Raw genomic sequence first — 25,104 nt, forward strand, 5'->3', positions numbered from 1 at the left:
TTTGGTGCTTGCAGAAAATATTCCAAACAGCAGTTCACGTTCCCAGAAAGGAAATTATTTTCCACTGCCCTGGTAGACCATATGCTTTAGAATGATTATAAATTTGTTTCAGGAAATGGTCACTGAAAACATATCCTATGCTAAATTACGTCATATTTCGTATTAGGCTCTAAACTGCAAAATATTTCTTTCGTTCTGGACTCATAATTCAACAACAGAAAGTCATATGAACTTCATATTCCACATAATATGGGAGCAGACCATGTGCTTTGGAATCTTAATAAAATTATTGATAAAGAAAGTGGCTTTTTAAGGGAGTGGTCAGTGAAACATCCCATAACCTAACCTACACAAATCTCATGATTAGTTCTCTAAGTTAGTTTGATGTATGCAAGGTGGTTGAAAGGAAAACTTAAATTAATATCATGTGATGATGTCGTGTCCTGCATGATTTGTTGGCTACCAGTGGTTACCAAGACTGGGTCATAAACAAGGATAACGCTAAACCCACTGCCACAAGCACAAATCAGACGGGAAGAACAACAAGCGATTACCATTGTCTGAGAAACTCAAAAGAGTTTATTGCGACCATTACGGTCAGCACTCACTTTAAGCCAACAAACACAATCCGCCAGTGCATCCCAAGGACAACAGCCCAGGGAAGGTTCAGTGGACTGTACTACGGGGTACCTCTGTTCGGAGAGCAGGCCTGTCAGACTCTTACATGGAAGAAACCGTCCAACCTCTCCCTCGACCGTGGAGGAGGTGTCCTAACCAATCTTTCACATGGCTGGGACAGAATCATGAAGGAAATTCCTCGCCGACTGTCATCAATACCGGAAGTGAGCTGAAGACTGAAGAAAAATAGGTATATCGTCGGGTGCATTACATAGTGACGGATGTTGATTTTTGTCATTTTTATGAAAATTGGCCAATGTATTTTAAATAGTGAGTAGTATAATATTACCAAGATTTGAAGTTAATTAGTTATTAGTTAGTTAATTAATTATGCAAATGACGGATGTTGATATATGACATTACCCGACGTTTTACATAGTGACGTATCTAAGATCCGTCACTATGTAAAACGCCGTTTACTCGGAAAAACAACTAAATTGTATGGCGTATCTGTCACATCCGTCACTATGTAAAAACATGATTTTTCAATTTGAACGTTCGTAATTCAGTATTGTTCATTGAAACCTACATGATTTCTTGATGGATGTTGATAACTGGGTATAAACCAAAAACGTTTACGTAGAGCAGATATTCAATGGATCATTATTTGAGTAAAATATCATTTTAATCAATTTTGAATGGTTCGAGTTGATTCGACAATTATTTAGAGACATTATTTCAAAACTTTCCAATATAAAATTGTTAAGTAATAAAAAATGGAAATATGATCCTTTTTTAATGAGTAGGTTATTGAAAGATTATCAAAAGATGTTTAGAGGCTTTTAGAGGCGGCTTCAAGTTGACAGATAATACAGTGTAAATTGGTAAAACTGAATACAATCATTGGCGTTTTGTAAAAAGAAGTTACAGCTGGTGTGACTATCTATATAATGAGAGTGAGAACTAGTAAGATCAGGAGTAAATACCCAAATACAATATGTCATGTATGTTGTAGGCACTCGTGACGAGTCGGTTTTATCTTGAAAAAAGCGTTTAATAATAAGCGTAAAGAACTGACGGATGCTTCGAAGTCCTTCCTTGATCCGACTTTTATGCGCAAGACATACTGACGGATGTGTGACGGATGCCCATAGATCAACACGAAAGACCAGATTAGCGTGCATGATATTGACGCAAGACATAGTGACGGATGTTTGACGGATGTTAGGGTGCAACGTTTTCACGTTTTTACATACTGACGTATAACTTTGCAATCATTTTACTGATTTAATAGCGAATAATTCTTCATGTGATAGATGTTTCAAGATACTTTAGATACTAGTTTTTAAAATACAGCAACTTTTGGAGGATTTTATTTGTTAGTGTTCTGCTATGGTTGATCACAAATTGGCATACTCTTTGATCGCGTCTAACTCAAAAACTCTTTTTCTGGCGAAGTTTAACATCCGTCACTATGTAATACACCCGACGATATATAGAGAAGCATGGCTGTTTTTCCTTAGAATAACATTTCGATGAAAATGAGCAGAGTTCCATTGACACGTTTGTAAAGATTGATAGACCTGCAAACAGACAAAATACAATGTTCTCATGAATTGTGGACCAATAGTGTAGCATCGGTGGGGCAGGTGGGGCAGAGTGTTCCCCTGACAATTGAAAAGGAGAGGGAGAAAAGTGCCCCTCTGAGAAAAAAAATGATAGAAAAAATCATGAAGGCAAGGTAAAAGATGGGGAGCCCGTTTCACGTCAAAATTCACCCCAATCATGGATAAAAAAGAGTGAAACATACATGTTAGCAGCGCTACGCGGGCACATTTTCCCAATAATAATCTTTAACCCCGAAATTGTAATCCCCCAAGAAAATTGGCTACGCCCCTGTTGTGGAAGATACAATTTAGGGTTGTCATACCTTCATTATGCGTAATGGGAATCAAAGGAAAGGACAACCTGTGAAATAATTGCTTAAATTGCTTAAGAATCGCCGATCGATGACCTCATTCACAATTTTTTTCCATCGAAGTAAACATTTTGGTTTCAACATAAATTTTTTAAGCCTGAAAGATGTTTTGTTCGGATTTAAGAAAGGTCGGGCGGTGCCTGTGCTAATAGCGTTTGTGTTGAAATATTGTGGAAAAATAAAACTAGGCTCATAGGGAAAGGTATATGTTCAATACGTGTATTCCCAAGGCTTATTGGAATGAGTTTTATTTTCCCCATGTGCATGATTTTCATTAGGAGAGGAAAATAGCGAAAACTTCTCGTTTTGATCTATTTTTGTCATAACTCAATAACTGCAATACATATAAAAATGAAATGTGACCTGTGCCTTCTTTGACAGAATACGTGAAGTTGTAAAAAGGTTTCGTTCATCTTAATAACAAGGGGAGTTTTTATGACGGTAACTCAGTTTTTGCTTTAACATAGTTAACAGTTATCTAACTGACTAAGAATGAGAGCCGGCATCCACTACTCAAAATATTGGACATGTCTGTCGCTTATCACACGGTAGAGGATAGTAAAAACAAAATCATATCGTTTATTCTCGAATTAAAAAGACGTATGAAAGATGTACAAACTTGTTTTCTAAACCCAAGTTTCCTCAGCAATTATATATCCCAGCGAGCGCGTTGCATATAGCCTTACATTTTCCTTTTTTTTTTTGCTCAATTAGTAGCTCAAAGAGCGGTATTGTATTCATGTGGCCCGGGGTGTGGCTTAAGATTTGGTCCGGGACGGCCCGGGACTTGCCAGGTGTTTACCCGGGACTTAAACATTTAAAGGTCTAACATCGTTGGCCTGGTCAGGAACTAAATACCAACAATTACTAAATGTATAAACTAGGATTTGGGCAGGTACCTTTTCCCTACATATCACAATGTTCTTTTAGATGGTCAAGACCTTGGTGAGTTGGATGCTTTTACTATCATGGATTATGTTATGCCATAAAATGCTGAGCTTGTGTAACACTTTCTGAATAAATCCAAATGTGCTGTTAACTCTTTAAACCCAACTTCCCTGGCCCACGACCTGCCCATCCGCGGATACCCAGGGGCCGGGGTTGCATTATATATGTGCATTGTCGAAATGAAGCGACCAGGGCACCATCCTTGTATTCATTGGTTATACCATCTTCCCAAACTATTCCATTATTCTCACCGAATGCAGTAGTTGTGAATAATCCAGTGTTTACACCGGGGTTGGCTTCCATCATATCAAACCAAATCTGTTTAACCTCTGAACAAAATATAGAATCCGCGACCCGTTACGTAAGAGGCTGACGAAACTAAAAGGCTGACAGCCCGCTTAAAATAGACTATTAGCAGTTACCAATTGAAAATCAACTTACTTACAGTGGGGTACTTTGTCCAACCCCAACGGTTTTCGAGTAACATATATATTATCATAGTTTCTTCATGATTGATTATATGACACCGAAGACTCATCAGCAATGAGAAAAATGGAGGAGCCGATGAAGGTGTCAATCGGGTAACTGAACTTTAAGTTTGTTTCAAAAACCTCTGGGCAATGTTTTATACTCTTTGGTTCTGCCGTATATAACCTTGATGTCAACCAACTACATTTAGATATCCTGGATAGCCTTTATGCATATGTCAAAGAATTACATCATTTACATTAATGTGTAAAGTGAAATTAGATAATAAGTAAATTCAGAAAATATATACCTTATAAAACCAATACTCATATCAACCAAAAACGGTTCATTAGACCAACATTCTCATTATTTTGTGACGACACTGGGAAGATCCCTTTTCTGCCATAACTAAATAGCTACACAATTTATATTATATACACTTGCGCTGGGATCACTGAATGTGTCTTTAACTTAACTAAAATTCTCCTTTTTGGTAAATCCCATAAGCCTTTGCGAGTACACCTGAAATGTCGTCATTTGACGTCACGCCGGCTTGCAATGCGCAGTAACGATGTTCGATGAGCGCATCGGTACTCTTACAGATTGTTACCTGTTGCTGTAAAAGTCTCAAACGGCTCCGAGTAATTGTCAGACCATCATTTGCGCAGTAATTCTGTGAATTCTTTTGATCATTTTTTCTTCTTTTTCTACATCTTCTTCTGCTTCTGTCTGGATGACATTGGGTTTCCGAATTCAGGTAAAAACTACTTAAGCATGTTAAGTGTCTGATTGAACACATTGTTGGGCACCCGAATTTAGGAAAAACAATAATACCAGTGACTGGTAGGACACAGTTTGAGCACCCAAATTCAAGAAACAACACTAGTGTTAGATACACGATCATTATTATTTCAAGCAAACTTTAAATAATGTATATTAATTCATTGTAGAGATAATTTGTACGTATTGCATATGATAATGATCAATAATATATAATTATGAATTTAAAATACCCATGTTCCATTAAAGGTCCAGCAGGCTGTTTATCATGATATTCCGACATAAATTGTAACAATGGACGACGAGAATTCGAGAGCATAGTCAAATATAAACACCAATATAGTTCCATTTTTAGAGAGTTAATTAAAAGTAAATATTGAAATTGCATTCAAATACTAAGCATAATATTTTGTTATGCGCATTTTAATTGCTGCTTTTTGCTGAACCATGAAATGGTCTCAGCATATATTAGTCTATGTTACTTCCTTACTTACTTACTTCCTTACTCAGCAACCTTTTGGTCTGAAATGGATATATCTCAAAATGCCAAGAAGGTATGACCCCCTAAATGGTGTCACAATTTTTGACAAAAAAGAATGGAAAATGTGTGTAAACTTTATATTAACGCGTTATCATAGACATAATACTTTATTCTTCGCATTATAATTCTAATGGACCCAATACATAACACCATTTCATGGGTGAGTGTGGAGCAAAGCAAGTCCACACACAGACTACCCGCTAGTAACCAAAGTTCGTAGTATCTGATCCAAGTAAATGCACTTACTGTGTACGTTTCAACAACCACTGTTGTCTTTGTCAACACTTGATGAGGAGTGATTGCAATATACTGACAACCAACGCTAGAGGGATTTCCAGCGTGATTTTTGGGTTGGCATTTGGTTTTCCTTCTGGGGATTTTATGGATCCCTGTTGCAGGAACTCATCAAAAATGTTAGTAAGCTGATACTGCCCCTCGTCTCTGTTCATAGTTGTACGCCCCCTCTTTCTTATTTCCACAGCTTCTTTGATCCAGGGTTCTTGTCAACAACATGATCTGTTATGGCCGACTTGGGAATGTTGTTTCTTTCAATAACGTTATTAATTATACTGACTACATGTTTGTCAACCATCGTATCTGGGGACCATCTCTTCTGGCCATCGTTTCTGGTAAACATCTTGTTTGTTTTGACAGCTCAATAAAGTAGAAGTAGTTTACTGAAGTATCAAATCAGTCACTTTTATCATGAGACCGTAATTGTCTCAGATTTGTTTACCAAAATTGTTCTTTGTTCATACTCTCGGATCTTTCTGAATTAGATTATGGCAACTGCGATGATGTTTACGCTACAGTGATAACGAGTTTACTTTATTATGCTATTTATTAGTATTTTGTTTTTTCTGTCTGGACAAATAATTTTTTTAAACAACATTAGTGTCTGCTTGAACAAATTGTTGGGCATTCAACTTTAGGAAAGATAACAATACCAGTGACTGTAGAACTCAACTTGAGCACCCAAATTCAAGGAGAAATCATTTCTTTGAATTCTCTAGAAATTCAACTTAAGCAATTTCTAAGTCAGTTAAACATTTCCGTAATCAGCCAAAGTTAATGATGTCTGTGTGTTTGTCTTCTAAGTTTATATATTTTTTGCCTGATATGCAAATTTTGTCATCAGTCTAAAATAACAAATTACATATATTTTGATTTGTGGATAATTATTTAGATTCAGATAACATTATGGAAGAGATGCATCAAAAGTAGGACTATTGGGAAACGAAGTATTTCCTTTACACAAGGAATTATCAGAATGCACTAAACGAATACACGAAAAACACCCGTCAATTCAAGGTCACATCAATATAAAATATGACTAGGCAATATTATAGTCAATCACTTAATTCTAGTGCGTAGCGCGCTATTTATAAATCACCGTCCTTTTTTATCATAGAAATTATGCAACATTGTTGCTTCTCTAAAGCCAGTGGTTTGCTTTTAAATTGACTGACATTGTCGTAATCCCACTCATCTAATTAAATGGTTTCATAACTTCAGAGCAAAAGCTTTCTGTGTAGCATAATATTTATGTATATATATATTTATGTCTATACTTTGAATTTTTATGTATATATATACAATATATTTATCAAAAAGAAGCTTCATATGATACAAGCGGTTAAGCGTGGACTATTTCTGGAGTTTATGAGAATCCCTTTTAATTATGAGTTGTCATGTACAATATCAGGAATAATTATGTATACAGCATTTTTGCTGACTAAGGTCTATAAGGCCTCTGTCACGCTAGATTGTACAAGATAAAAGGCTCATTAGGTATCCCCGAATGACCTAATTTGAACTATATAGAACTTCCATTTACCAATATTATCATTATAATTTGTGCATTTTATAAACAGAAACCTGTCTGCATGGGTGAATGTATATATAGTTCAATTGCTAACGGCGGGAATATTTTGACCAATAAAATGAGTTGTATTATTCGACGCAACACATAAGACCCCACCCTTTCTTTATCAATAACGTTATTGATTATGCTGAATGCATGTTTTCAAACCATTGTCTCTGGGGACCCTCCCGTCTGATCATAGTCTCTGATACACATATGTATTTGTTTTCATAGCACATAAATATATGTACATAAGGGAATAAGAAAATTGACGACAGCAAAATAAGGCCCTTCACAATTAATTCTTAGTTTCCTGTTTCAAGTTTGAAAATAAAGGACGAGGCGACTCGTTAGTCAAGCAGTCCTTAGCTAGTCAGGCAGCTGCTTGACTAGCTTGCTTGACTAGCGTGCTGCAAACCACGTTACTGATAAAAAAAAAGGGGAAAAAGAGACAAATGTGGAATTTTTATCTTGTCTGGTGGGATTTATTCTCATAATTTTGCGTTTTGAAACTGATATATTTCTTGAAGAAAATCCTCTTACCTGGTTATCATGATTACAACACATTTATGACCACTTACCTTCTTTGGGAATTGAACTCGGACCTAGAGATTACAAACCCTCTACACTCACCACTAGACCAGGGAGGCACTCACTACTCGTGAAACTTATTATCAGTACTTATCATGTTCAGTATGCTTACCTTATAATTTTAAACTCTGTAATCGCTTGTGAATATCCAAAATGTCCTTAAATTACATTAAAAACCATCAGAAAGCTCTTACAAATATAAACAGTATAATGTTGTTAAACAATAATGCTAGTGCCAGGTTGTCAATCCTAAACTTTCCATTCCGACAATATTTTTAACTATAGGCCTAACTGGGGCAGTCATTTCAAAGCAATTTCCTATGTGTTGAACATGCATGTTGAAAGCGGTTGCGCAATTTAGTATTGCGAAATGAAAGTTACGAAAGTCATTAGCTTGACCAACCTAAGGTTAGTCAAGCTGGCTTGACTAACCTAAAGCTAGTCAAGCCGGTTTGCATCTTCAAGTTAGTCAAGCCATCGATATTGTAAGTTAGTCAAGCACCGCATTACACGTTAGTCAAGCAGGCTTGACTAGCTTATCAAAATTTCAAGTTAGTCCAGCAGGCTTGACTAGCTTGAGATACGGGCTTGACTAACGTTAGGATGGTCAGGAGGGCTGGACTAACCTGCTTGACTAGCTTTAAGTTAGTCAAGCAACTGCCTGACTAGTTTAAGTTTTCAGTGTAGGCTTTGAAAGTGCATATGTCTCGAATTTTATTTTCATATTTTGAACCTAGAGACAGCTCGATGAAAGTACACACCTGGTTCACTAATGTCAAATTAACGGTATTATGTTTGGTAAAATGTTAATCAGCAAATAAATTGGTTTGAGTTATTTACAAGGGTAGGTTTCATTTAAAATGTAAATCCAGTTAATTGAATTGTCATTATTTTACTCAGCTACAGCTCGATGATAGTACACGCATGGTTCACTAATGTAAACGGTATTATGTTATTTATAATGCAAACACGAATGAAAATTCTGCAAAGTTGCATAAAATGCACACAGGTGTCCTCAATTTCATAAATCATTATTCAGAAAAGAAAAATGTTTGAATTTATTTATAATATCAATTCTTTTGGATGACAGGGAGTACATGTCTTACTCCAGCAGATATTTAGCGTAATTCAATCCGAAGTCTAGCCTGGGAGATGCAGATATTTCCAGGGTTTTTTTCGTTCCGAATATATCTTTGAGTAAATTTGATTGTTCCCTTTCACGTTTTTTAAGGGGGTACTACACCCCTGGCCAACTTTGTGCCTATTTTTGCATTTTTCTCAAAAATTATAGCGCATTGGTGACAAGAAATATATGTATATTATAGGGACAAGGACTACTGCACTGAAAATTCAGCAACTCAAGGCAAGTAGTTATTTGATCAAATATTGGTTTTCCCTCATTTTTGGCTGTAACTCCACAACTGTTGTCTGTGCTGAAATAAAATTTCCAATGCAGTTGTTGTAGTCTTTGACCCTATAATATACATATCTTACTTGTCACCAATGCGCTATTTTTTTGGAGAAAATTGCAAAAATAGGCACAAATTTGGACAGGGGTGTAGTACCCCCTTAATGTTTTTTCATACTTTATTTAGCAGCTGTTCAGCACAGTTTCTTCCATGTTAGCGGGTTTTTTTAATCTGATTTTTAACATTTTTAGCACCTGTCGATCTTTTATGAAGCATTTACGGCCCTATGTTAGTAATCGTTTTCTGTTATTTCACATTTTCAATTTAAACCCAATCGAACAGAATAATCCCACATCGAACTCACTTTTGTTAGGTTTATATAATGCAGTAATCCCATCCACATATGAAACAACTGTTCTATTACTTAATACAAATTAAAAGTTCAATACAGTGAAAAGAAAACACCTTTAAAAGATCTAAGGCAAGTATCGAAAATGAATTAAACGTGCTCTCCATTCTAATCAAGGACGACAACTGGATATTGTTCACCATTTGTGTCCATCCATATCAATACAATGCACTTGTCGGCTGCCATATGTGTTTCTTTTTACATAATAGCTAAGGAATGATTGCCAGCCTCATCTGAAGTGGGGGTCACTTCAAATCATCCTCAAGTTACACGGTTTAGGAATGTTCTCTATAATTTATTTCTTTATTTCTTAACCATGTGACTATCACTATTAAAACACAAGAAAATCGGATAAACGCCTGTTAGAGAGACAGAATAAACTCTAAATATTAAATAACCAGACACAATCACAAACCTGCAAACATAAAACAAAATAAAGCCTTAAATGAGTCGGTCATCTGCTTAGACTACAAGAAATTACACCAGTACGTCAAGTTATCTAAAGTACTAAGACCCCGGACTAAGACAAAGAACAGAGCCAAGATGAAGACTGGCAGCAAAGTGATTCTCCACGATCAGCAAAGATCTTACAAATCTGAACCTGCAACTGAAACTTGGAGCCCGTAAAACTCAGGTGATGACAGACTAACTTGGACAACACTGATAAGCGGCGCTATGCCGAACATCGACGTAAAGGCGTAACAAAAGAGAAGAGAAGAGACTTTGAGATCACTATTTGACATGCGCATACAGGCAATTTGGATGCATTATATCTATAAATGAATCGTTAGGAAGTTTTTAATACATTAATACCAGGCAGAACTAAATATTGTCAAATTCAAGTATCTCACGTGAAGACTGCTGACAAGGTAAGGCTCTTGCTTGACAACGTAAGGCTCCTACGATAAGATTCTTGCTTTTGAGAGAGTTTTATATGGCCAGAGGAAATGATCAAAAAGGAATATTATTACTTATTATTTTTCTCTATTTTTGTATTTGATAGACCAACTAACATTAGGCCTACTAAAGAATACTTATATGTTAATAAATCCACGAATAACTCATTCATAAACATACAGGTACTCAAGATGATGCGAATAAACCTAGTGGTCGTCATGGTTATTGGTGTTTTCATCATGGTTTGCAATGCTGATGATTCGAAGATGGAGGACTGTCTCGCTCTCTGTAATCAATGCTTTGAGGTATCCGATACATTAGCCCATATGGAATGCACTAAGCATTGTGATGAACTTGTGCAGAAGGAACATGGCAAAATTACGTGTTCGCAATTGAAAGGTAAAATGTTTCTAATGTTTCAACGCATTATAGTTTAACTTTCAATTTTAGAATTTCTTACCAAAGGAAAAAAATTTAAAAAGAATAATAATAAAAAGAATAACAAAATACAAGCAAACAAAACCCCATGCCGCATATTCTTCAGACAGTGGTATTGAAACATCACACATTTACCTTAAATGGTGTTCTCCTGATGCATGTTGATTGATAGGCACGAATGATGTAATGTTCCGAATTGTTACAGAGCATGAAAATCATAATGTACGACGTTCATCAAATTTATACTTTTGTTATTCTTTAATCAAACTGCTATAATATTAGTAATAATGGCAGAAAAATCAATAAGCTGAAATAAAAAATTAAAAAGTAAAAGAACATCTTTTGGGGTTTTTTTATTGTTTTTTTTTGGGGGGGCTGGGGAAAGATCTCTGACCTGGTGCATTTCTCCCATCCCCTCCACCACACCCCTGTTGCGTCATCACTACCAATGAAGCAGAGCCGTATCATTTTGAGCTTTCAAAACTTTCATTGAAATCTACGGTATATGATATGCGCAGATTCCTTTTTTTATGTCAAGACATATCAAGGCATTAACAGCTGTTATCGTTCGATAAAGCTGGCGGGTTGGCGCCTAGATAGCTATTATCCTCCGTTTTGAAGCTGTTCCGTTTCGCAATTCCAGGAATGTGAGGCGGGAGTGCATTCCATGTGCGGGCTGTAGATGGAATGAAAGACCGCTCATGACTAACAAGGTTAGATCTTGGAATTTGAACTGCAAGGTCGTGATATCTAACTGAGCAGCGAAGGCGAGGGTCAGTCTGGAGCTGGTCCGGAAGTAGTTGGCATAGTAATTCAATTTATAGTTAACTTTAATAGTACGCAGCGATGTTTTGCATGCGTTGGAGCTTTGCAAATTAATTTTGCGACATTCCAAAGAGATGGGATACACACAAATCAAGACAGAAAGTTATAAATGTGTGTACAATTTGTTTTGTGGTATGAGGATTCAAATACAGAAATATTCACCTTTGTTAATATTTACGAGATGAAATGATGCAAAAATGACTATGTTAGAGACATGAAAATTTAAGTCATGGTTGTATGAAATATAACACCTATGTTGCAAGCACGAGTGGAAGGAGGAAAGTACTTATCCAGAATAGAATTTTACGTCGTTACGGAATACGCTTGTCGAGGTGCGAACTAGCTGTGCGTAAGTAGCGCGTTGTAAGTCTAGTGCATAATACGCATCGCACTATGTACAACTGAATTTGTAAGCAGGTTTCGTTCACTTTAGAATAGGATTTCATGACCGTAAGTTTTGTAACTTATTTTTCCTAAATAAAACTAGTTTTAGTTATAAAAATAATTAACTGATTAAGATTTTCATCGTGCGTGGTTGCGCCGGCATCCACTACTCGAAATAATATTGGACCAGCCGTATCATTTTGAGCTTTCAAAACTTTCATTGAAATCTACGGTATATGATATGCGCAGATTCCTTTTTTTTTATGTCAAGACATATCAAGGCATTAACAGCTGTTATCGTTCGATAAAGCTGGCGGGTTGGCGCCTAGATAGCTATTAACCTCCTTTTTGAAGCTGTTCCGTTTCACAATTCCAGGAATGTGAGGCGGGAGTGCATTCCATGTGCGGGCTGTAGATGGAATGAAAGACCGCTCATGACTAACAAGGTTAGATCTTGGAATTTGAACTGCAAGGTCGTGATATCTAACTGAGCAGCGAAGGCGAGGGTCAGTCTGGAGCTGGTCCGGAAGTAGTTGGCATAGTAATTCAATTTATAGTTAACTTTAATAGTACGCAGCGATGTTTTGCATGCGTTGGAGCTTTGCAAATTAATTTTGCGACATTCCAAAGAGATGGGATACACACAAATCAAGACAGAAAGTTATAAATGTGTGTACAATTTGTTTTGTGGTATGAGGATTCAAATACAGAAATATTCACCTTTGTTAATATTTACGAGATGAAATGATGCAAAAATGACTATGTTAGAGACATGAAAATTTAAGTCATGGTTGTATGAAATATAACACCTATGTTGCAAGCACGAGTGGAAGGAGGAAAGTACTTATCCAGAATAGAATTTTACGTCGTTACGGAATACGCTTGTCGAGGTGCGAACTAGCTGTGCGTAAGTAGCGCGTTGTAAGTCTAGTGCATAATACGCATCGCACTATGTACAACTGAATTTGTAAGCAGGTTTCGTTCACTTTAGAATAGGATTTCATGACCGTAAGTTTTGTAACTTATTTTTTTCTAAATAAAACTAGTTTTAGTTATAAAAATAATTAACTGATTAAGATTTTCATCGTGCGTGGTTGCGCCGGCATCCACTACTCGAAATAATATTGGACCTGCCTGTCGTTTATCATACGGTAGAGGATAGTAAAAACAAAATTTCCTATCGATTATTCTACAATTCTTAGTCAGTGGCTGCGGCTTAGCTAGCTTGTTAGCGCCGAATTCCATTGGTTTCTGCATGCCGTCTTCCACACGTTAAACGGCAACAACCACGTCGTCGCGTAATAAATAAAACAGTATTTAGTTATTAAAATAATATTAGAATGAGACGATAAACGATCATAGTCGGCATCCACTACTCAAAAATATTGAACCTGTCTGTCGTCTATTACACGGTAGAAGAAACTAAAATCAAATAATGTATTCTTATCATTTATTCTCGAAATATTTGCAACATACCTTCACCGTGATTATGACTGCATATTGCACTGCGAAATGTAAAAACTTCTTTTGTATACTTTTTATCAAGGTATCTTCACACCTGATATTCTGTGGTTTTACGATTATGTAACACACTGAAGTTAAATGCGAAACTTTACAAATCTTAAGTTTCTAAGAATTTAGGCAGGATAATAGGAAACCACTTGACCACGTTGCGGAACTTATTCAAACTTCCACCATCTTGAGTAATTGAACCTTCATCTTGTCTTTTCAGCACCGACCATAGGCAATCCTTCCCTTAAAAAAGAGATCAATGCATATTATGCGAAAGCATCGGAAACCATCGAAAGCGGAGATTATTCTGCCCTTGTCCAAAAGTTCTACACGGATGATTGCGTGACAGTGGTAGATGGTCTAGCACCTTGGTTTGGGAGAGAAGGTAAACATTTCAATTACTTTGAACAACAAGACTTTAATACTCACACTGTAATCCGAATAAATGCTACTTCCATGACGGTAAATGTAAGAATAACAGCCAACGGAGGCTTACTATCAGCCCTACACAGAGAAAATGGCGATAGTGCATATTTGAATTGAGGGTACGTTGAACTGCTCCATATTCAAGGTGCATTATCAGCCATTAAATTTAGACTCGGGTGCGTTTTCAGCCATTTTGGTTTATTGATGGCCTTAAATTTCATGAAAATGTGTTGTAAGAAAAAGTGGCCATTTTCAGGTTTTCAGAATTTTTATATCGTTTTCAAGTAAAAATCGTTTTCCAACAAAATTTATAGTCTATTTTTCGTCAAATTTGTTGATGCTGTGAACATTTTCTTTGACCATAAGCTAGTTTTCTGCGATGTTTCATAACACGACGAACAAGTTGAGACATTCTCATTGAAATCGGAGCACTTTTATTTTCTGACCACTTGATGTTCCCCTCAAAAGTTTTAGGTGGTAGGAAAGGGGGGGGGGGGCCAAAAAAAGTTTGCTACTTTAAAAACCCAAAATTTTCGCGCGCTTCACGCGCATTGAGACATTGTATGTCACTTTTAACATATGCAACTTTTGGTTTTCAGTGCTTTTGTTTGAAAAAATGATGGCACTTAGTCAGTGTACATATATCTATTAATTAATATAACATTAAAGATGTTCACTAACATATGGGATGGTCTAAAAAATTAATACTGGCACTTTTTATCATATAATATTATATTTCTTCAAAGTAGGCTACAAACATGATTATGTACCAATCTGATCAAAATACAACTAAATCAAGAAAATATTGCAAAAAAATTGTTTACTATTTCTCATCGCAAAATTATTTTGTACACATAGGCCCATTGGTTGATTTACCATAGGGCAGAGTGGGCACAGGCCCAGGTGCCACGGTCTTTGGGGGCCAAAGCTGATACATGTGTACAGTTGCGTGACCAAATTAATCTCATATTTGACCATTTTAACTTTTCGCATCAATTAGTTCAAATTTTAACAATATTTGACCATTCATCAAGCTTCAATATGGCCAAAGTTTTTGTGCGGTTCGCGCGCATTTGTACTATCATAATAGCCACAGATCCAAATTATATGCTGATGTGCCTATGAACCTCCAAATAAATTCTCTATTTCATTTATCCCTGTAAAATCAGATAAACACCCTGATTTGGGAGTTGGGACAAATCTAAATTAAGTATAAAATGAAAATTTCATTGTGTTTGTATTTCATGCGCAATTGTCCCACCGGGAATGTTTCAAACATTTGCCTCCCTCAGTGACATGTGACCCAGATACCATGCCACTGGAAACAACATTATTAAGTATAATGTTTGTTATGCGATAATGGGGGGGGGGTCAAAAAAGTTTTGTCTGTCAAAAGAGGGGGGTCAAAAACTTGACCAGTTTACTCATCATTTCACTGGTTATTGGTTCAATTCAGAACTCATTTGCTTATTTTAATTGTGTATGAATTGCATAAAAGTGAACGATAAGTCATTAAAATCGTCATTAGGTATTTTTGAAATGACAAATTAGGCAAAAAACTAGGAAAACTGCAGTATTGACAAAGTTGAATCCCCGTTCATATACATTTAGCTAATTTCTCCACTTAAAAGGGCATTTCGTAATCCACAGCCTCATCCCCCCACACTTTTCTCAAAAAAAGTTGAGATGTTTATACCACTGGAAACCTCTGGCTACATAATGTTTATCTACCAAATATTTCTTGCAGATTAATTCGTTTAGCAAAAATATCGTCAAATTTGAATTTCGTTCTGGTATACCAGAACGAAATTAGAACAGTGGCCTATGGAGCAATGTAATACACATAATCATGCATAACTCGCAAACTCAAAATCGGAATCAACTGAAATTTTGGGAATAAGCTTTTTTAGTGGATATCTACTGAAAATGACATAAAAAGAGGATACTAGGATCACGAAATACTCCTTTAAGTAGAGAAATTATAGATCCATGTAAAATGTTTTATTTTGTCTTCATTATACTATACGGCTTTTGGCTTAGCCACTAGGGGCGAATTTCTCGACGGGTGGCTTAGCAATTGGCTTGTCTAGCCTCAAGGCTTAAGAGGTCGTAAGACCAGGCTTAACTGAAAACGTATTTCCCGAAGCACGGCTACCATAGCCTCGAGGCTTCGTTAGCCCGTGGGCCAGGCTTGTAGGATTAGCCCCAGGCTTCAGTAAAATTTGCATTTCTCGAAATCAGTCTTCTGTAGCCGTAGTCTACGCAAGCCTGTTAGACCAGGCTTACAGCGGCTTTTCTTGGCCCTGCCTCAGAGCAGGCCTTAGGTCGTAAGCCTTGGTCTTTTTCAATTTACAAATTATTTAAATTGTATCTGTCATATTTTTGACGGTCTTTCAATTAACATGAGTAAGCAGTCAAGGACAATATTGTTCAAGGTTGCTCCCAATACAATAGCAAACAAGCTTAAACTGTAAATTAGCCACCGATAGAGGGCAGGGCCTGAAGAATGAGGGAAATTACGGGGTAAAAATGTAAAATAAGTAGAAAGTGTGAAATGGGTGACGGACTGTCTCTAAGTATGGATATGGGTGACGGGCTGTCGATAACAGAATCTCATTTTCGCTATCGACAGCCCGTCACCCTTAAGGTTATCCTAACCTAACCTAATCCTAATCCCTTACCCTATCCCTAATCCTAACCCCTAACCTAACCTAATCCTAGCCTAACCCTGACCCACTAACCCTAACCTAACCCTAACCACCTAACCCTAACCCTAACCCCAACCTAACCCTAACCCTAACCCTAACCTAACCCCTAACCTAACCCTAACCTAACCTAACCCTAACCCTAACCTAACCCTAACCCTAACCTAACCCTAACCCTAACCCTAACCCCCTAACCCTAACCCTAACCCTAACCCTAACCCTAACCCTAACCCCTAACCCTAACCCTAACCCTAACCCTAACCCCCTAACACTAACCCCTAACCCTAACCCTAACCCTAACCCCTAACCCTAACCCTAACCCTAACCCACTAATCCTAACCCTAATCCACTATCCCTAACCCTAACCTTAATGCAACATTGACCAACAGTAACCTTAATGTATAAAATTGGCCAACAGCACCATTAATGTAACACAGAGGGCGCTAATTACTGCCGTGCTAAATATACAAAATAAGCATCATCATCACTTCAGTGAAATGCGCAGAAGTCGGATTTTTCTTAAAATGTAATATATTTACATTTTAATCTTTCTATTGCGCATGCCTTAAAATGCATCATATAAACAAAATTAGGTGTTCACGATTTGTAACATATATACAATTTAGCTAGAGAATGTCTTGCATCATCATCATCATCATCATCATCATCATCATCATCATCATGATACCACCTGTCCCTATCCAAGCCTAAATAGTTTGATACTCGTACTTTTCATAAGTAGGCCTATTACAATATTATTTTGGAGTGCCTATATTATACCAGGTTGGACATCAATTTAATACAATAGAAGAAGGACAAAATTGGTAAAGATATAGTAAATATTTGACACGAAACAATAATGCATGCAGTATTAAAACTGAATTTACGGATAAGATGCATATAATATTGCTATATCTTCTACTTAAATAATTATAAATATTGTACCAACAGATAACTTCATGTGAGATCTGAGAAGACTACTGATATCAGCAGTAGATAGCACGTTAGTTGCTTTCCTTTTTAGGGGAATCACAGATTCCTTTCCATTAGGCTTACAGTTTTACCCTTTTTTTTTTTGCAAAGAAAAAATCACGAGTATAAAGCATAGACGTATCATTCATACAAGTTGGACTCATAAAAAGTCAAGTGGAAATAAAATAATATATAAAAGACACAAAAACAGACACAATATTCTTGCATCAAGTTGTGTACGGTATAAGCCCAAGCACAAGACCGCGGGTCCAGGCTAGTCTTTGCGCCGGGAACATTGCGATAATGAGACGGCAACCTTGTTAGTACGGTAAACCGTGAGGACCACAGCTTATGTACATCTACCTCCAACAGCCTATACAATTAAGTCGCTGGTTGAAAGGGACGAGGTTGTCAAGCGTTAAGCCTGCAAGGCCACTAAGACTAGGTTGAATTTGCGTTGAAGAAATCCGGCTTGAGTTAAGACTCGGGCTTCGAGAGCGGGCTAGGCTTAGTAGCCTCAAGGCCACCTTAAGACTACGGCTTAATAAGACTCCTGTCGGGAAACTCGCCCTAGCAGGCTATGTTAGCTCAATATACTGATGTGAATTTGGCAGAGTGACAAATCAATTTTTAGACGGACCAATGGAATGGTATCAAAAGTTTAAAACGTCGTTTACTCAAACAGCAAATTTGCGTATTTATCACTTTGTAGTGTTCATAACGATCCAAAACAAACAAAGGTACCAAAATCTGAATTTTGATGATTTTTACGATTCTCCGGATATGGGCAAATCACCGAATAGGACTTTAAATATCGGGTTATATAAAGGGTATAAAAACTTTTTTAATAACATTTATGAAACATTTTTTGAAAAAGTGATGCATAATGTTCTAACATGTTCTAACTATTGACAAAATAAAAACTTTTGTTAAGTATTATATAATTTCTAACTTTCTTTGTGCTTAATATCGCATCATTTATGTTCAGAATTGAAGCAGGCTTGGATAGATTGGTCAAAAAGTAATCCCACCAGCAAACGGATATTATACACCATTACTGCATTCGGTGAGAATAACGGACATATTTGGGTAGATGGTATTGGAAATACCTACCACGATGATGCCCTCGTTGGTACCTATCGGTAAGTTTGACGGATGTCCCAATTAAAAATGAATCATCTTAGTGATTGAACAATACTTACACGTTCGCCTGCTCTGCTTCTAGTCGTTTTAATAGAAAGTTGCCGGTGTAATTTGGCGCTAGACCATGCTAGCCATTTGTTATCGATATGTCAACAATGATATTTTTTAATCTCTCCTCCCTACGTCAAAAAAAAAGCTATAGCCCAACTCTCCCTAAAATTCACATTTATCGCAACATTATGCCTTATATGAAAATTAATTATCAAGCACGAATCACGTGCTTTTATTTGAAACAAACTCATATTGAATAAAATAATACGAAATAATACAGCCGTCTCTCAACAAACGATATTCAAAATCCGGGCGCCGAAATTGTCCAGTGCAATGACGTCCCAGCAATACAACAAAGGCTGACAACAATTGAGCACAAATAACCATCACGTCATTGCACTAGGCAATATCGCCAACTGTTTTTATTAGACATAATGTTGTGATAATGTTGTAATTGCTGGAGACATCCATCCTTTAAGGGCGAGTTTCCCGACAGGAGTCTTATTTAGCCGTAGTCTTAAGGTGGCCTTGAGGCTACTAAGCCTAGCCCGCTCTCGAAGCCGGAGTCTTAACTCTAGCCGGATTTCTTCAACGCAAATTCAACCTAGTCTTAGTGGCCTTGCAGTCTTAACGCTTGACAACCTCGTCCCTTTCAACCAGCGACTTAATTGTATAGGCTGTTGGAGGTAGATGTACATAAGCTGTGGTCCTCACGGTTTACCGTACTAACAAGGTTGCCGTCTCATAATCGCAATGTTCCCGGCGCAAAGACTAGCCTGGACCCGCGGTCTTGTGCTTGGGCTTATACCGTACACAACTTGATGCAAGAATATTGTGTCTGTTTTTGTGTCTTTTATGTATTATTTTATTTCCACTTGATTTTTTATGAGTCCAACTTGTATGAATGATACGCCTATGCTTTATACTCGTGATTTTTTCTTTGCATCCCCAAAAGGGTAAAAACTGTAAAGTGTGCTGAGGCTTGTGGATCAACGTCTAGGCGTTGTGCCTGTGCGTTGATTAACTGTAAGCCTAATGGAAAGGAATCTGTGATTCCCCTAAAAAGGAAAGCAACCAACGTGCTATCTACTGCTGATAACAGTAGTCTTCTCAGATCTCACATGAAGTTATCTGTTGGTACAATATTTATAATTATTTAAGTAGAAGATATAGCCAAATTGTATGCATCTTATCCGTAAATTCAGTTTTAATACTGCATACACTATTGTTTCGTGTCAAATATTTACTATATCTTTACCAATTTTGTCCTTCTTCTATTGGTATAATATAGGCACTCCAAAATAATATAGGCCTATATATGAAAAGTACGAGTATCAAACTATTAAGGCTTGGATAGGGACAGGTGGTATCATATAGGTCTTCATAATGATGATGATGATGATGATGATGATGATGATGATGATGATGATGATGATGATGATGATGATCATGATCATGATGAAAGATTTAAAAAAAAATTATATCGTTGTTAAAAAAACCATCATTCAAAAAGAGTAGGTCTTATGATAGCAACAGCTACTTAAAAAAATTCAACTAACTCAAATGAACACTAAAATAAAATGCTGAAATGTTCAACTAAATCGAACAATTACTTACCCACAGTGGCGTAACTAGACATTTTCATTTGGGCTGGGGGGGGGGGAAAGCGGGGAAAAACTAATAAATGAGGGGCAGGCATCGTTCATGCTGTTTGGGTTTGTAAGGGGTGGAGTGGGTCTGAGGAGTTATGGGATCTGCTTGGAATGTGTCCCCGGAACATTGGCGTAGATTTCTTTTTGACATGGGGGGTGAGATTAAAAAAAATTATGGTACAAATGCCATATTTAAGGTATTAAAGCTGGTGACATGGTACAAAAGTGGGATAAATGCAATTTATTTAACCTTAAAAATTGAGTTTTTAAGGTTAAAATGACCAAATAATGAGGTTAATTAATAACTCTCAGAAGTAGGCCTAATTTACCTTTTTCAGGGGGCAAGAGCTCCCCCCCCCCCTAGACGCGACTGCTTACTCATGTTAATTAAAAGACCGTCAAAAATATGAAAGATAAACTTTGCGTTACAATTTAAATAATTTGTAAATTGAAATAGACCAAGGCTTACGACCTAAGACCTGCTCTGAGGCAGGGCCAAGAAAAGCCGCTGTAAGCCTGGTCTAACAGGCTTGCGTAGACTACGGCTACAGAAGACTGATTTCGAGAAATGCAAATTTTACTGAAGCCTGGGGCTAATCCTACAAGCCTGGCCCACGGGCTAACGAAGCCTCGAAGCTATGGTAGCCGTGCTTCGGGAAATACGTTTTCAGTTAAGCCTGGTCTTACGACCTCTTAAGCCTTGAGGCTAGACAAGCCAATTGCTAAGCCACCCGTCGAGAAATTCGCCCTATATGACTGGGTGGGTCTTGTATAACAACAGCCATTAGCATTAAAATTTAAAAAAAAATTAATCTCATTCTACATGTATAGGCATTCTAGAAGTTACAGCTATTTGCATTGATTTGACGTCAAACAATATATTATTGAAAAACAAATAGGGTATCAGAATGCGCGTACATCATGAAATATTAGATAAATCATCCTTCTTTCTATGTTGTGAAAACAATTATTACATGCAGAACCTATAGGCGTATTTATAACAGCCGCGTTATTTTTGTGCAGTCTTTATTACAAGGACGGCGGGACCTAATTATTATAATAATAATAGAAAGAAGGATCATTTATTTACGCGCATTTTTGTGCAGGCAATCTGGTCAGGAGCCAATAATTATTAAGGGAAGGACTTACCAAAACGTGATCTTCGTCGAGTCTCGCTTGCAGAATGATTGGCAAAAGGGGGATCTGCCCCTGAAATTAAAATCAAAATGAAGCCCTGATTTTTTTTCAGGACAAAACTTTTTGCACGTAGAGTGTCCTTATCTACAGAATAATATATAGGTATAGCGTTCTTCCCCCTATGCGTGATCACCCTATTTTCTACTCCGGAGATTTTGGCTCTGTTAATAAAGCACCTTTCCTACTGAAGATTCAGTGGCTCCAAAAGTAACTGCCTCTTGTGCCTCTTGTCCACTGAAAAGTTCTTTCTTCTAACAAGAGCCATTTATTTTACGTGATCCTTTCATACGGATGATTCGGTTGCTCCTGATAAAAGCTGCTCGAGCGGACTGCCATTCACACCGTCAATGATACGACGTTGTACAAAAAGATCTTCAGTATGAAGACGATACCGTTGATCAGGCTGATATTGGGACACAGCTAAAGAAGAACGACCAGACGTCACCTTGTGTTATTTCCCTATGGTTGGATTATCTTGACTCCTCTGAGTCCTCTCCAAAAATGTGGATTTGAAGCCCCATAGAATAATGTGTGACCTGAATGTCCATGGAGAAAACTCGGGGAACATTTTAACTGCATTGTTGTTAACAACTTCGGGTCTTGTTCCGCGTAAACACTTTAAATAAAGGCATGACAAAACTCATACAGGGTGGAGATAATTATAAACCCTCCATAATTCATGAACACATTGTGTTTTATCGTTTTGCAGGTTAATTGATGTTTTCAAACGCGTCGATGGAATTCTGCTCATTGACATCCACGTCGCATTCGAATGAAAAACAAGTTCATAATCTGCTTTATTCTCCAGACGAGATGGCATGGCTTTCGTAATCTTAATCGTATTCAATATTATGACTACTAATTTTAGGCAAATATAAATGAATTATGTAACACTAATTTAGTAAGTGATCTCTTATTAAATCTTTACCTCATTCGAGGTAACTTCCATCGTAGATATTTCCATATTAGACTGGTTCTATTTTGGAAATGTGTGCTTATTTAAGCATCAAGCGGCAAGTTCGCGTAAAAGCTGGCAACCAAAGTATTTGGTTAATTCGGATATGCTGATTCAACAATTTTGCCTGCTAAGCATATTCGAAGCTCATATAGGGGGCAAAAATAAAATATACTCCAAATTCACTAAAACAACATGTCAAATGTTTTGCCTGGGTATAAGAATCACAAAAATGTAACATATTTGCACTTACGACATAAGTATTGTTACCAGGTTATTTCATGCTACACAGGGGTGAAACATTATTTTTTTTGTAAAAATGGATGCAAACTGTTCCTCAAGTTCATGGGATTCAGGAAAATAATAGCTTTTAAACACTGCGATGTCAAGTTCAGAAGATAGATGATAAATATAATAAAAATCCTACATATCTTTTTACTCTTTGCTAAGTAACATGCTAACTAGACATCGCCGATAGAGCAAACCATTCTTTTTCTGAAACCTCTAGGCCAGGCGAACAATTTGCCTCAACTTAAATGAAAATTGATTGGAGCAACTTTGACTTTTAACCCATACACAACAAGCAAATCGACCTGTGACATTTTGTGCCCCACAACTTCTTAACGATAGGTCGTACACGCATAATTTGACATGTTTGAAACTGTTTTTGAATATAATTAATTGTTGCCCCTATACGATTCTATGGGGTTATGGGGGTCTTTTAAGAGTCACTGTCTTAAAATATTGCTGGGCAGACAACAGATTCGAGTTCAGCATACCCAAATTAATAAAAATAAGCTGGTTGCTAACTTTTACGCAAACTTGCCGCTATGAACGCGATTTTTCCAAAATAGAACCAGTCTATATAATGTGATATGCACAACTTGATGTGCACTGTTATACTAGGGTGATTCACAAAAAATGAAATTGGTATTTTTCAACGGGACACCCCCTCATTTTGTTCATTTTGGTAATAAAATTATACCTGCAAAATATGAAAAAAATTCAAAAAAGTTTAGGGGGTGCTACCGGTCAACTTTTGTACACAACGTCAATGGGATTTTTTGTCAAAAATTTCAAACTCTTATTTCAGGGCCTAAAAAGTCTAACAGGCTTGCAAAACTGAAGTAAATGTTCAATGATATACCTAACTTTGTGAAAACATGGGTTTTTACCAAATTAAAGTTCATAGTTGACTGTAATAATAAAAAATGTTTCAAAAGTGACAGAGGGAGTGTAGCTCAAGAAAAGAATACCCTGGGATATCCCCTGGAATCCCACCAGGCACCCCAAATTTATACCTTATTGAACTGAACTGTTGATAAAAAAAAAGATTAAAATTCTTCACATATTAGTTTACCCCAATGGTGATACCAGCTTTTGAAATCTTATGTAATAGTAACTATCAAAATCCATACATCTGTATCAGGGGTGGTCATTATGGCCATACCTGATGAAGATTTGTATTGTTTGAATTGAATGACCACAGGAAGGATTAGATTCACCATAGTTGAAAAGAAATGTATATAAATTGGGGTCACAACATTGGATGGTGGCCAGTTCAAAACTACACCTTGTGCAAGGTAATTGTGACAAGAGCTAGAGTGGCTAAGACACATTTACTACTGGATAACACATTAAACATTACACTACACTTACAAACCTACACACATTCAACACTTGAATAACATAATTTACAGTTACAAACCTACATACATTTCAATCATTTAAAAAAAAAAGAAAGAACTAGAGCCCCATAAACACAACTTTATATTAGCCAAGTACCATAAATATTTTGGCTGTTCCAGCAACTGCCTTGCCCCAAATGTAACAGTTTTCACAAAAATGCAATTTTCTGGAAAGCGGTTAACATTTTTACAATTTTCTTTAGCATTTATTTTAAGGACATTACTCACACTATGATCAAATATTTTGGCACAATCAGGGAAAATTAACATGGCTTTTTTGTGTTGTAAAAGAAAATGGCTCATAAATCCCATTGACTTTGTGTACAAAAAGTTCATTGACCGGTAGCACCCCTAAACTTTTTTGAATTTTTTTCATATTTTGCAGGTATGATTTTATTATCAAAATGAACAAAATGAGGGGGTGTCCCGTTGAAAAATACCAATTTCATTTTTTGTGAATCACCCTACTGTTATACTGTAAAACTACTCAATTAAAAAAAAACCATACGTGCATTGTATCTTTAGCCCATGATCTTTACGTGTTCTTTAAAATATATACCTTTCTCTGTTACACTTCTTTAATGATGATTTCAACATTGTATCGATCGACTTTTAGCACGACTATGCACAACATTAGAGGATGGTCACTGGCG

The 25,104-nt window shown here is 36.8% G+C and overlaps 1 protein-coding gene across 1 annotated transcript; it reads left to right on the top strand.

The window, feature by feature from the left end:
* The first annotated feature begins 10,397 nt into the window (after positions 1-10,397).
* Positions 10,398-23,661, top strand: LOC140148040 (uncharacterized). Its single transcript, XM_072169878.1, has 5 exons — positions 10,398-10,496; positions 10,686-10,902; positions 13,883-14,047; positions 18,754-18,907; positions 22,518-23,661. Exons 2-5 carry the CDS (start codon positions 10,695-10,697, stop codon positions 22,582-22,584), a joined length of 594 nt encoding a protein of 197 aa, XP_072025979.1. The 5' UTR covers positions 10,398-10,496; positions 10,686-10,694; the 3' UTR covers positions 22,585-23,661.
* Positions 23,662-25,104: the final 1,443 nt, after the last annotated feature.

Source organism: Amphiura filiformis, chromosome 3, assembly GCF_039555335.1.
Source record: "Amphiura filiformis chromosome 3, Afil_fr2py, whole genome shotgun sequence".
In the NCBI taxonomy this organism is placed as follows: domain Eukaryota; kingdom Metazoa; phylum Echinodermata; class Ophiuroidea; order Amphilepidida; family Amphiuridae; genus Amphiura; species Amphiura filiformis.

Bases quoted from the DNA above. Each gene is read 5' to 3' on its own strand.
- LOC140148040 (XM_072169878.1), top strand. From the start codon at position 10,695: ATGATGCGAATAAACCTAGTGGTCGTCATGGTTATTGGTGTTTTCATC. The intron at 14,048-18,753 runs GTAAACATTTCA...ATTTATGTTCAG, and splicing joins ACCTTGGTTTGGGAGAGAAG to AATTGAAGCAGGCTTGGATA. The intron at 18,908-22,517 runs GTAAGTTTGACG...ATCGTTTTGCAG, and splicing joins GCCCTCGTTGGTACCTATCG to GTTAATTGATGTTTTCAAAC.